Source organism: Bos indicus, chromosome 4, assembly GCF_029378745.1.
Source record: "Bos indicus isolate NIAB-ARS_2022 breed Sahiwal x Tharparkar chromosome 4, NIAB-ARS_B.indTharparkar_mat_pri_1.0, whole genome shotgun sequence".
Classification (NCBI taxonomy): domain Eukaryota; kingdom Metazoa; phylum Chordata; class Mammalia; order Artiodactyla; family Bovidae; genus Bos; species Bos indicus.
This window is the reverse complement of record NC_091763.1, coordinates 12,849,584-12,864,023: the sequence shown is the minus strand read 5'-3', so window position 1 is coordinate 12,864,023 and position 14,440 is coordinate 12,849,584. Positions and strand designations below refer to the sequence as shown.

General features: G+C 40.5%; 1 protein-coding gene across 13 annotated transcripts in view; it reads right to left on the bottom strand.

Annotated features, from left to right (window-relative positions):
* PPP1R9A (protein phosphatase 1 regulatory subunit 9A) overlaps positions 1–14,440 on the bottom strand; it is a 349,577-nt gene that overhangs the window by 13,789 nt on the left and 321,348 nt on the right. For 9 of the 13 annotated variants that reach the window (XM_070787167.1, XM_070787170.1, XM_019959701.2 and 6 more), the window contains 2 exons: positions 11,505–11,592; positions 11,323–11,406 (listed from right to left, as the gene is read on the bottom strand). The exons of the other annotated variants lie outside the window; for them this stretch is intronic. In XM_070787167.1, coding sequence (XP_070643268.1) covers positions 11,323–11,406; positions 11,505–11,592 — 172 coding nt within the window. The remainder of the gene's footprint in view (positions 1–11,322; positions 11,407–11,504; positions 11,593–14,440) is intronic. 13 annotated transcript variants of the gene reach the window in all.

Sequence of the window (14,440 nt, the reverse complement as noted above, 5' to 3'; positions counted from 1 at the left end):
TTCTTAAATCCATTTACTATTAAAAAATGAGGGGTGGGGCGGGGTTACAATAACTGAACTTAGGAAAGCATACGAGCAGAGGCAGACTGGTCTTCTGTGAGTGAGTGAAGTAGCTCAGTCGTGTCCGACTCTTTGCGACCCATGGACTGTAGCCTACCAGGCTCCTCCGTCCATGGAATTTCCCAGGCAAGAATACAGGAGTGGGTTGCCATTTCCTTCTCCAGGAGATCTTCCTGACCTAGGGAGTGAAGTCGGGTCTCCCGCATTGTAGGCAGACGCTTTACCGTCTGCGCCACCAGGGAAGTGCACTTTTTATTCCTGGATCATGGACCAGTGCAGAAGTCTGATAAGTAAGCATCACCTGGGGAAGCTATATAAACACAAATTCTTGGGTACCTGGACTTACCAAGCTAGAATTTGGGGGAGACAGAGGTAGGAAGTCACTGCTCTGGTTTCCCACGCCCTAATTTCATCTTTCCAGGGTAACACAATGAGAACCAGTTGTCATTCTATATGTGGTCGACATTATATGTGAGGAATTTTAAAAATATGAATCTGTAAGGTTATATAGGAGAAGGACAGCTGCCCCCCTTCTCTTCTCTAAGAGAGGGAGAGAGATCTTATCCCCTTAATGTAAACAAGTTCATCTTGAGAAGGATCTTGGGTTCTTATGCTTTGGAAAGTGATCTATGTCAGAGGAAGGTAAGACTCATGTCTCCAGCTTTACAGCCCCTAGAACATCTCCATGGAGTTGGGTCTCAAAGCCCTTCTCTCCATTCCCACTCCTGGAAAATGTAATCACATACCTCTGGGGAGGTAAATCTCTCTGCAGGTAAATCTATCTAGTTAGTCATAATTTAACTTCTCAGGCTTATCTTTTAGCTCAGTCCCACATTCCAGTAAAAATGCTCAGAAAGCTCTAACTGTGCTTTAAAACATAAAAATATTTTTATGCTTTAAAGATTCTTTATATTTTATATAAAATATCTTTTATATGCTTTAAAACATAAAAATATTTTCTCTGTAGTCTCATACTCTTATAATTGGGGATATATGAGATAACCTGGACCTGATGTTTATTTTTCTCTTTGGTTATAAATTTCTGAACCAGTTAATCAAAGTAACATAGAAATTTTTAAAAAAAGTTCCATCCGTAATTCAAATAAGGTATGGTAGTACTTACATATATGGATACTGTTTTCAAGTTCATAAACAGGCCACTATTAACGGCAGCATGAGTATCCTGTCCTATGCCCAAGTGAACTGCTTTTGTAACAACGCTTTTAAAACCACCACCACTACAACTTTTAATAGATAGGAAGTAGGAATATTATTGCCTGACTGTTTTCATTCTAAGACCCATGAAAACGACTTTTGGTAGCTCAAATCCTAGCCAGGTAATGTTTCAAACAAAATTCTAAGATCACACCTCACTAAACCCTTTCATAAAATTCTCACTGTCAGGAAAATACTCAAGACAAATCATTCCATGTGGGCTTGGACATCCAGCACTGAAGATGGGTCTGAAGGCCATGATGTGAGAATGATGAAGTCATGGAAGTTCAGCCCTGGATGACTTCCAGAGGCTTTCTGCTCTAGCTTTCTACACCAAGATAATTGATGATACAGAGGAACAGTCACATAGAAAGCAACAAAAGCCCAATTCTAAGGAGACAGCAACTGTCCTCACAGCTGCAAACCACCAGCTCCTGGGGTACTTTGAAAACTGTGTTCCAGTTCTCCAGGAGGTCTGGTTGTGCCTCTGCTGAGGCTGTATCCTGTCCCCCTCATTTCTTTGTGTATCCTTGACTCTAAAGCTCTCTGGGCTGATGGAACCTCTGTGTGGTTCCTATGTGCTTCAAAAATAGAACAGTGGTGTGCTTCCAATTGCTTGGAACTAAGTATAGAATGTGCATTTAAGAAATAAAATTCTCCACTACTTTAAAACTATAGACCTATCAGCTTACCAACTTTTCTGAAACAAATGCCAATCTCCTTTTGGATAAACTCAACTCTTGGGTCTACAAAAGGAGCAGAGAGGGTTTGGTAATGGTTATTCTATGATTGATCACTCTTACGGACTGTTTCTCTTTGTGGAGAAATCTGTTAAGAATAACATAAAATTCTTCCTTCCTTAACTTTTTAGAGTTTGAGGGCAGATTATGGTCCAAGAGGCATAAACTCTATCTAGATCCTTAACAATCCCCTTGAAAAATCATGATTGGTAGAAATGAATAATTAATAGATCTGAAAATAACTTTTGGAAGATCAACACAGGTATGTGTTCTATGCTTATTTTTCTTTTATAGTTTATACACTAATGGTTCACTATCACTTTTGGAAAAAGTAGATTTATAAATTACTGTTACATCCCTGTGGAAACTCTCACTTTCTTTTTCCTTTTTTTTTTTCTGGTGGCACAGCATATGGGATGTTAGCTCCCTGACCAGAGATGGAACCTGTGTCCCCTGCCATGGAAGCACTGAGTCTTAACCACTGGACCACCAAGCAAGTCCCCCTGATTGCTTTATTCGTAGGAACGGGGAGAAAGCATGGCTTCAAGTTAAGTCTCCATAATCCTGAAATGTCATTTTTGCAGGGGGGGTGGGGGGACTAACTGTCTCCTGGCCTGGAAATGGTTTACAATTAGCAACTCTATAAAACAATTAACTAATTTGTACACATCTTGAAACCAGTTTATCCTGGTGCTAGCACCCCAAAATTAAGTTGCTCAGGTAAACATTCCTTGGTGAATTTTTTCAGTTTAACTTTGAATAAAAGGTGTAGAAAATACTCAGACTATAACTGGAGTCATCAAAATATAATGAGGCGTTCAGGAACTGCCAGAACAGAGAAAGTATAAACAGAATATAGAACTCAAGCAGGTAGTAAAGGAGATTAAGTGAAGAAAGTTAGGTGCAACCAGAGCAAGGGTTGCAGACCTCCATTTACTCAAATACGATGAAGTAGTTCTGTAAGGACTGAGGTTGTAAAGCCAGCCTCTTCTGAAGGCGACCGAGAGACCTGAACAGGTAACAGCTGTAACAAGAGGGTGTCCACCTGCAGCCAGGCCAATAACCCTGAACTCATCCTGCTTCTAGGTTCTGAGTTATAGTCTAAATATCTGGTCAATAGTCAACAGCCCATCTGAGATGGTCACTATAGAGTGCTTAACCTTGACTGATGATGGGGTTTAGGAAATGCTACCCCAAAATATGGCACCGAGGCATAGCTAGTATTTTGAATATTTTAAACTGAAGGAATTTGAGAAATGGCAGGTGCAGGAAGAGCTCTCTGACCTCCCACATCTCCCCTGAACCAGGTCATAAGACCCTGGGGTAAGAGGTGCCCTCCTATATCCAGAGGAGAGGAGTAGGCATCTCCACGGGTACCAAGAGGGATCTGAGCAAATGAATGAACAGGACTTGCTAAGTTTCCTCAGCTTACTACTCTTAGCTCATACCTTTTTGTCCTATCACATTTCCCCACAACTTTCTACACTTCATCAAATCTACTATAAATATTCTTCGGGCTTAACTCCTTCTCTGGGTCTTCATTTCCTTATGGAGGCTCCTGTGTCTCATAAAAATTACATTCAATACATTTGTATGCCTTTCCCTTATTAACTGTCTTCTGTCAGTTTAATTTACAGGGCTTCAGTTGGAGAACCTAGGAGTGTTGAGGGAAAAATATATTTTTCTCGTTTTAGATGGAGATGAGTTTTTCCCATACTGGGAAGATATAAAATGAAACAGCAAGATGACAATGTAAATAAAAATCTATATTATAAAAATAAAAATGTTAGCTCTGGAGTAATAAATATATTGCTTAGTATCTACAAAAATTTGCATTAGAAATCTGAGAAACTTGTCTATTGAGTCTATTTTAATATATTTAACTGATTTCAGATTTAACTAGTTAAGTTAAATAACTACACTGATAAGAGTATTGGGACCTTTAAAGTCGCTATAGCTATTTTAATTCATTAGATTTTGAAAAGTTTTTTTAAGCATGAAAAGTATTAACTTGTTAGGAATGTTAGTGTGTCAGGTTTCAGGCACAGAGAATTACTTGAAAGGAAAACGAAATAGATTAAATTTATAAATGCACCTAAAACAGGACAATTTTGGGGCAATGAGTCTGCTCTCCTGAGGCTAAGCTAATATTGTTCAAAGGTCTTCACAAAAGTGACTGCCTTTATTTCACATAAGATTTTATTAGATGTATACACAAAATGAGATTTGTAAGCTGAGCTGAAACTCAAAAAAAAGGTAGGTTGTAAAATTGGGAGACTTTATTAATTACTTAAAATTTATAACACAAGTTTAAGGACAAAGCTACCTCTGGGCATTGAAAACATCCAATGAAAGGGAGAGCACCTAGGAGCCCATGACCAAGGTTAAGCTCTCCGCCGGTGCTTTCCTGAGTGTCTGCCCCCATTGCTCATGGATCCTAACGGCTTACAAACATGTGCTCAAAACCTTCCAAGCTCAAAGGCTCAAATTATTCTGCCAATTTCTGATCACCATCCTCCACTGGCATTTATAACTACATTTTTGTTTATAAACATTTTTTTAGGGAAAAATTTGTCTCCTCTCCGGACCAGGTTTAGGCAGATTTAGGTTTTCCTCTCTGTGCTTCATCTTGCTCTTAGCTCTTCTGAAAGGGTGTGTTTCCTCCCCCACTCAGTAGCAGAGGCTCTGCCTTTGCTCTGCAACAAGGCAGAACTGCCCTCCACGTACTTGTCTCTCGGTATAATCTCAAAACTCACTTTAGTGCTATGATTTATCTTTGAGAGAAACGGCATCTATGAAGAGTGGTCTGAACTACAATCCACACAGTCCAAGTATTATTCAAGATATTACTCAATATTATTCAAGTCACCCCTGCATAAAAGAGACTGTAAGCAACATATGTAGAGAATATTTTTATATCCCTGCAATAAAAATGATCTTAAGTAGTAATAATGATGATAGCCATTTATATTTAGTAAGGACTTGAAATGTGGTTAAATGCAATCCCGATCCCTCTAATGACCTGAAGAGGTAAGTGTGTAAGAAAACTGAAGCACAGAGAGGTTATGTGACTTGCTCAGGAGGACAAGTGACAGAGAGAGCTGGGATGTGAACTCAGGTCCTTAACCACTCTGACATTATGTTCTTGGCTTTTACTGGAGGCCACTGTCATTTACTATGAAGTACTGCTAAAGATGTTCTATCTTAAGTATCAATCTTACTTTTTATTTTATCTTGTTTTTCCCTATCCAATTTACTTTGAAAATAAATTATATTGTATCATAAAATAATATTTGGAACAAAGAGGAGCACATATAGATAAAAAAAGGTAAACAAGCAAATGAATACTTGCTAATTTTTAGAACAACAAAATAATGAGTTAGAAATCAAGAGTATGTTTTTCATAAAATCATATAGATCAACACTATCCAATAGAAATATAATATGAATCATATATGTAAACTTTTCTAGTTAGCCACATGGAAGAAAAGTACAATTAATTTTTATTTTATTTTTATCTCAAATATTCAAATATTATTTCAACATGCAGTCAGTATTATAAAAATATCAAGATATTTCACATTATTTTTTTTCCCATCAAGCATACATCTTGGTATTTACAAGCTACACTTCAAGTGCTCAACAGCCACACCTGACTAGAGGCTACCATGTTGGATGATGCAGACAGAGACGGACGGGGAGTCACAGACTATCTAGTTTTAGTTGACCTCGCTTTTTTTTTTTGGTGAGGAATTCAGAGACTTACCTGTGGCAAAGTCAGGATGAATACTGGATTCCAGCTCTGCGTCTTCTCCACTATTCAGACTTTTAAGGAGAAAGCAGACTCACTTCCACAGAGGGGCGCTGTCTCCCTCCCTTGTCATCTTCCCACCTGCCACCATCTAGCCTTGTTCTGAGACACACGTCTGCTCACAGGGCTTTCCATTCAGTGACTGAGCCGGGAGCATTTCCGGAATGGGCACTCCACTGATACCACTGGCTCCTTACTCTAAGGAGAGCACTTTATCTTACCCTGGTGTATACTTTAAGGGAAGAACAACCGCTGACAACTGTTTCCTACTTTGATTATCTGCTGTGTAACCTGGTTAAATCAGAAAGTTCAGAGAATGTATTTGAAAAGGATAGAACCAAATCACATTTCTCTGCATTTTTCTCCTTAGTTTGTCTTCTCCTTATTTCAAACTCATCGATTTGTTTCATGTTGCTCATGTATTTGAATAATTTTGTCTCCACAAGGAACAATGTAAGCTCTCTACTCTTTCAGTTCAGTTCAGTTCAGTCGCTCAGTCGTGTCCGACTCTTTGCCACCCCATGGACTGCAGCACGCCAGGCTTCCCTGTCTATCACCAACTCCCAGAGTTCACTCAATCTCATGTTCATCAAGTCAGTGTTGCCATCCAACCATCTCATTCTCTGTCATCCCCTTCTCCTCCTGCCTTCAATCTTTCCCAGCATCAGGGTCTTTTCAAATGAGTCAGTTCTTCACATCAGGTGGCCGAAGTATTGGAGTTTCAGCTTGAGCATCCGTCCTTCCAATGTATATTCAGGACTGAATTCCTTTAGGATGTACTGCTTGGGTTTCATTGCTGTCCAAGGGACTCTCAAGAGTCTTCTCCTACACCACAGTTCAAAAGCAACAATACTTCAGCGCTCACCTTTCTTTATAGGCCAGCTCTCACATCCATACATAACTACTGGAAAAACCAAACCTTTGACTAGACGGACCTTTGTTGGCAAAATAATGTCTCTGCTTTTTAATATGCTGTCTAGGTTGGTCATAACTTTTCTTCCAAGGAGCAAGCATCTTTTAATTTCATGGCTGCAGTCACCATCTGCAGTGATTCTGGAGCCTGAAAAAATAAAGTTTGACACTGTTTCCATTGTTTCCCCATCTATTTGCCATGAAGTGATGGGACCAGATGCCATGATCTTAGTTTTCTGAATGTTGAGTTTTAAGCCAACATTTTCACTCCCCTCTTTCACTTTTATCCAGAGGCTCTTTAGTTCCTCTTTGTTTTCTGCCATAAGGGTGATGCCATCTGCATATCTGAGGTCATTGATATTTCTCTGCATATCCCAGCAATCTTGATTCCAGCTTGTGCTTCATCCAGCCCGGCGTTTCTCATAATGTACCCTGCATATAAGTTAAATAAGCAGGGTGACAATATACAGCCTTGACATACTCCTTTTCCTATTTGGAACCAGTCTGTTGTTCCATGTCCCATTCTAACTGTTGCTTCTTGACCTGCATACAGATTTCTTAGGAGGCAGGTCAGGTGGTCTGGTATTCCTATCTCTTTCAAAATTTCCCACAGTTTGTTGTGATCTACACAGTCAAAGGCTTTGGCGTAGTCAGTAAAGTAGAAGCAGATGTTTTTCTGGAACTCTTTTGCTTTTTCCATGATCCAGCGGATATTGGCAGTTTGATCGCTGGTTCCTCTGCCTTTTCTAAATCCAAATTGAACATGTGGAATTTCACCGTTCACATACTGTTGAAGCATGGCTTGGAGAATTTTGAGCATTACTTTGCTAGTGTGTGAGATGAGTGCAGTTGTGTGGCAGTTTGAACATTCTTTGGCATTGCCTTTCTTTGAGATTGCAATGAAAACTGACCTTTTCCAGTCCTGTGGCCACTGCTGAGTTTTCCAAATTTGCTGGCATATTGAGTGCAGCACTTTCACAGCATCATCTTTCAGGATTTGAAATGGCTCAACTGGAATTCCATCACCTCCACTAGCCTTGTTCGTAGTGATGCTTCCTAAGGCCCACTTGACTTCACATTCCAGGATGTCTGGCTCTAGGTAAGTGATCACACCATTGTGATTATCTGGGTTGTGAAGATCATTTTCATATAGTTCTTCTGTGTCTTCTTGCCACCTCTTCTTAATATCTTCTGCTTCTGTTAGGTCCATACCATTTCTGTCCTTTATTGTGCTCATCTTTGCATGAAATGTACCCTTGGTATCTCCAATTTTCTTGAAGAGATCTCTAGTCTTTCCCATTCTATTACCTTCCTCTATTTCTTTGCACTGGCCACTGAGGAAGGTTTTGATGTAAGATGGTGATAGAAGGACGTGTGCTCTCTTCTCCCCTGAGAACTCCAAAACTACAACTTGCTGCTAAACAACCGTTGACTGGAGAATGTTGGATCCCACCACAAGAAGATACTCCATAGCCAAGGGCAGAGGAGAAGCCCCGGCAAGATGGCAGGAGGGGAAAACCGCATTCAGAATCAAACCCCTTACCCGCCAGAGATGCTCTGAGGGCTGAAACAAACCTGTGTGCACCAGGACCCCGAGACCCCACAGAGACTGAGCCAGAACTGTGTTTGAGTGTTTCCTGCAAAGGTACAGGTCAGCAGTGGCCTGTCGCAGGGGCAGGGGCTCTGGGTGCACAGCATAAGCCCTCTGGGTATGGCATAATCCCTCTTGGAGGAGGTTGCCATTAACCCCACCGCAGAGCCACCAGAACTTACCCAGGACTGAGTTAACAGACTCTTGGAGGACACAAACAGAACCTTGTGCGCACCAGGACCCAGGAGAAAGGAGCAGTGACCCCGCAAGAGACTGACCCAGACTTGTGCGTGTGTCCCGGAGTCTCCGGCGGAGGCGTGGGTCGATGATGTCTTGCTGCAGGGCTGGGGGCACTGAGTGCACAGTGCGTGCATGGGATCTTCTGAAGGAGGTCACCATTATCTTCATTACCTCCACCATAGTTTGGCCTCAGGTCAAATACAGGGAGGGAACACTCTCAGGGTATCACTAATTGACTGACCTCATCCAATTTTTATCATCTTATAAGAAATGGATGAAAAGCCTAAGAGATAACATTACTAACTCAGTTTGTGAGTCATTTTTGAGAAAACGTCACAGGACTGATGAGTTTACTCCCAGTTCTTCTAATCACTGGGAAGACCAGTGGGACCCTGCAGCACTGGGGCTTGTCGCCCACCTATCTTCAGGGACCTGTGAAGCCAGCTCAACTGCAGCATGCTGGACAGTAACTGTGCCTCCTGGAATAGGTTTTCTAAGGTTCTGGCCCAATTATTCGTTTACATAGGAGAACGGAGGCTATCGTTAGATTTGATTACTGTTAACCAATCACTGGGATAGCTCAAAAATTTTACTTTTGGGAACAGGCAAAGCCCCTCTTCTTTCCTGTGTTATTATTACAATTACATGAGGTTCTTTGAGTCCTGTCAGCATTCTACTATAATTACAAATAACTATGAAACTATGATTCTAACTGAAAACTACTTTATAACACTGTACATGTGAATTGTTTGTGACTGCTGATGCAGAGACACAAAAATTGATGTTTTAAAATACAGCTGACTAGGTAGCCTGGGTGGCTGCTGGTTCAAAATTGGCATTAACTGTGGTTAAGCATCGTGCTGATGACCACCCGCCATGGGCTATGGGTGGTTTTGCCTAGAGTAAGGTGAGCACTTGCCAAGAGAATCAAGACCTGCTTGATTTTCACCTGCAATTTAAACAAGAACATGAGAACTCTCTGGCTACTATAATGAAATTCAGTCAAACCTTGTCTCCCCCCTGCCGGGTAACTGTGCTTAACGCGCCCCATCGAGGGTGGTGCTCCCACCGTGAGAGGTGGTGGCTGCCCCAGGAGCCCAGGGACCACAGGGCACACAGCGTCCTTTCTGAAGGGTCCCAGGGTCTCTCCCGTAGTGTATTTGGGCGTCTCTCTCTCCCTTAAACGGTGTCTCCGTTTGTTGTTTTCACCCCTGAGCGTACTTGATACTCTTCTATTCTTAATTCTAAGGCACTCACTAAATTTCTCATTTCAAAATCATGCAAAATTAAAAATTGCTTTTGAGTTGCATTATGGCCTAATTTCCCCCTGAGATTCCTGTCCTCAATATAAACAGAGCTTTCTTGCCATTCTCCATTGGACAGCACAGAGGAAACCCAGAATAACAAAAATAAATTTTGGAATTCTCTCTTCCCATCCTTTACCCTCTCCCCCATTCTCCTGTAATCATGGGGAGAAGGTGCAATTTCTCACCAAGTTGCTAGAAGAGAGAAAAGAGAGAAAAAAGGCTTGGGACAACCTATAAAATAGATAAATGGCCTGCAAATAATTTTGTGTTCCTTTATTCTTAGCATTTTGTCTGTTTCTTCCTTAGTCTGTACTTTTGGGATGATTCCCTAAATTCATAAAGCAATATAAACATCATTAGATGCTTAAGGAAGTGCATATGACATTCAATGTAAAAAAGACATCTAGACAGGAGGCAAGCTCCAGCTAACTGACATTAATTGCCTGTTGCATAATTCTGGGCAAATCAATTAAATTCTATGACGGCAAAGTTCTTTATCAATAAAGTGTAGTATTATTATCTCCCCTCCCAATCTTATTGTAAGAATCAAATGAAATGATAAATATAAAACTTCTTTGTAACTCACAAATAATAATAATAGTGAATTTCTATTTTTATTATTATTTTTGAATGCCTTCTATGTGCAAGGTGGCAGTTTAAAAGCTAAATGAGTTGAAAACTCATTTAACCCCTACACTTATGTTATGAGGTAGCTACTCTTATTATTCTCATTTCACAGAAGAGAAAACAAAGGTACAGAGGCTACATAACCTGTCCAAGATTTTCAAGGTAGTAACTGGGAGAGCGCTGATTTAAACCCAGGCAGCTGGACTTGAGACAGAGCACGCATCTGTGCCTTAATGTCTTCCTATACAAAGCCAAGTTTACAATTATGCAATTTCAGAATAAAATTGGGAAAGCTTAACAATATATTATACAAAGCTCATTTCTCTATAGGACAGTTTTTATCTAATAGCATAGTTGATGGCATTGGCAAAAATCAATTTAACAGCTGAGTCCAGAGACAGTGGTCTTTCTTACATGCAGGTGGACAGAAACAGTCTTGAAAGCAACAAGGTACTTAAATGCAAAATCACCCTTTCAGACTTAAAAAGAGAATATATAAGCATTGTGAGTAGCCAGGCAAAAAAGCTGAAATATGTCTGACATGTCACATAGGTATATTTATGCTGTATTTAGATAAGCATTCACTAAAACTGTTCATGTGACCATAATTCTGCAATTAAACTAATGGACCAAGTGTAGGTCCAAGTGTAGGCTACAACTAAAGTAAGAAATACAAACTGTGGAGCTTTTCTTTCATCTCACCTCTAGGACCATCACATCAGCACAAAGGCACTGACCGCTGACTTTGGTTAACAATGGCAGGGAGCCAGAAAGTTCAGATGCGCAGACACACCTGTGTTCTTAATCGCCCAGCCATACCTGCTACCTGGAGAAAGCCTACTGGCTTCTTTCTCTTTCTCTTTCCATTTCTTTCCCTTGTTGGAATTCTTCCGTAAAGGTGCCCTGTAATGATAGCACACAGTCAGAAAGGGGAATGGAACATTTTCTCCTTTAACCCTTCTCTTAAAGAGGGTTTGCTTTTCACCTCGTGAAGCGCTTACCCCAGATTCACGAACTTCCGCTTGATTTTTCCTCCTCGCACCACCAATGAACTGGATGCCCTTAGTGACTTGGGACCTTTGGCACCATCTAGGATATACACATATGTAAAAAAGGATTATTATCATGTTTTCTATTACTATCATTTTTAAAAAGCTATTGTCAAAAGTCACTGCATCTCTGTAGCTAAGGGGTTTGCCTCAATTCCTAACTGTAAAAGAAAATAATGGATGCCTTTTATAAGGAAACAGGATACAGCTATGTTGAGGAACACTCAGTTAAACCAGGAGAAGGCCTGTTATACAGAAGCCCAATTCTAAAATCAAAAGAATTTTAGTTTCAAATAAAGTGGAATGAAAAAATAAGCAAGAATAAATACTGTCAAATCACCCTTTACATTCAAAGCAGGGACCAAATGACTTTCTTTTGTTCATTCTCTGGCTCCAACTCTCTTCAGATGTCTGGGCTGGGTCCTCCACGCCTTTCTTGCTTTGGGTTTTTAAACGCCTTCTGACAGGAACCCAGCCACTTCCCCTCTATGTCCCAAGTCCAGTGAAGAATGTCACCCCTGAGAGTCTGGGAGATTCAGGGAGAAAGTGAGAGTCAAAGCTTCCCCTTCAGGTCTGCCCCTTGCTAATGGCTTTCGGCCAGCACTGGGACAGAGGAGACAGACATGGGGGAGACGGCTCAAGCAGGGAGCTCAGCTATAAAACATTTACAACTTTGCAAGATCTGTTTTAAAAGTTGGCTCGGAGCACAGCTTGGCCGGCCTCCCTTGATGTGGAAGACTCCAAAACCTCCTCAGTGTTTGGAGCTGAATGATCCTTACTTCTCTTGAGTCATGCTGGCATTCGAAAGCGCAGCAGCTGCTGGGGGGTGAGGACACCTGAGATGATGCCAGAAACCGATCAGAAGACAGACTCTGCCAAGGGAATTCAATGTCAGCTGCAGGAACAAGATCTCACTAGTGGCACTTATTCTACCTTGGACAAGGTAGAAACTGCTGTGGCTCTACCTGGAACTATACAGCAATGGATGCTATTTGGCATTATATTTCAGCACATCCAGTTATCTGAGATCATTAACAAAGGGTGTCTTAACTTTGATGCATATTTGTGTATGAAAACTGCTTTTTCTCAATTGTCTGTGGGTGTCTGTCTATCTTTTTAAAATTAAAAAGAAAATCCAGAAACTTTGTGGCATGGAATATAGTTCTCCTAAGAAAATATTCAGTTAATCTTCTGGGTTAATTTTGCTTATGTTTTTTGTCTATTTCAAGAGAAATTTCTAAATACACATAACTTACAAACAGTTCTCATTTAGAAGTTTCTTTTCGAAGTTTTGAAGATGCACAGGACATTGAAAAACATTCTAAGGATTTTTAGCAATGAGCTTTTCATAGTTTTAATGATACTCTGATTACAATAATCAATAATTTTGAAACGTACATAATGAAATAGAAAAGTCAGAAATATGTCAGAAAAAGTCAGAAATATCAAAATCCACTTCTAGCCTCAAATATTTATTATGACTATTTGCATCATTACTCTTTGGGTAACTGAATTAAACAGCCACAGATGTGACATATTCATCTAAATATAATCTACAGACATAGCACAAACTTGTTGTACAGTGATTTTGCAAATGGACATTAAAAAAGCAGGACTGTAGTTTTCCTAACAGAAGTCAAAGAAAAGAAAATACTATATTCTTCCAAATCAATTCTAGAGTAATTCTAATGGCTAGGACTGTGTGAAGTTACAAGGAGACTGATTGATTATTTTTGGAAACAAAGGTGGCTGGGAGATGTTTCAATGAGTGGTGTGAGGACCAGATGAGACAATGTACATGGCAACACTCTATAACCTATTAGCGTGGCAGTTATTTGGACATCTTGGGATTAAAAGCCTGGTTCTGCCCATCACAGAGCCTGCTGCCAGGCAACCTTACATCATTATCTCATACATTGGCCAAAGTGTGTTCCAAGGCACACTTAAATGAATGCTTTCAAAAGGCCGAAGAGGCAAAATTAAGTAATAAAGCACTTCTCCAGTTTAAATCAATCAAACCCATCTTTAATGTACATTAGAACTTCTAGTCCATATAGAAACCAACACTGGATTGGTATGACTTCAGGAAAGAAAAAGAATTTTGACAGTTTTGTCTGTTTGCTTATTTAGCTGTATCTGAACTTTCCATTAGGCTTTTTGAAATCTCTCCATTATCACCTTCATGAGCAATCAGAGGTCCAAGTCTTCACTCTGGATGCCATAGCTTTAAGCTTTGGCAAGCGGGTCTTCATTTTCAAAGGTAATAACTGATCTCTTGAGCTAAATACTAAACCATTGTTGGGGCTGTATTCTTCTTATTCTCACTGCAACAAGACGCCTGACTACCTCTTCTTTTATTATGTTGTTGCTCAGCCGCTCAGTTGTGTTCAACTCTTTGTGACCCCATGGACTGCAGCAGACTAGGCTTCCCTGTCTTTCACCATCTCCCACAGTTTGCTCAAACTCATGTCCATTGAGTCGATGATGCCATCTAACAATCTCATCCTCTGTAACCCTCTTTTCCTGCCCTCGATCTTTCCCAGCATCAAGGACTCCCAAGTCTACCTCCCAGCCCTGACTTCTCTCTTGAGCTTAAGTCCTCTTCTACTAGAAGTGAGTTAATCGTCTTTCCCCCATAAAGTTTCTGATTTCCTTATTTCTATTAACGACAGGGACCATGCTTTCTGAGGCCAGAAGCCCTGTGATCACTTTCAACCTCCTCACTCTCTTCTCCTAGTCAGCTTACTTTCAGTGGCTCTCATATCATTCTTTCTTGTCCCTAAATGGAGTTAGACATTTATCATATATCCAGTTGTAATGCGAGTCTTTCTGTCCTAGTTTCCACTGAGGTCCCACAATTTAACAAAATGGTGACTTGCGAATGCAGT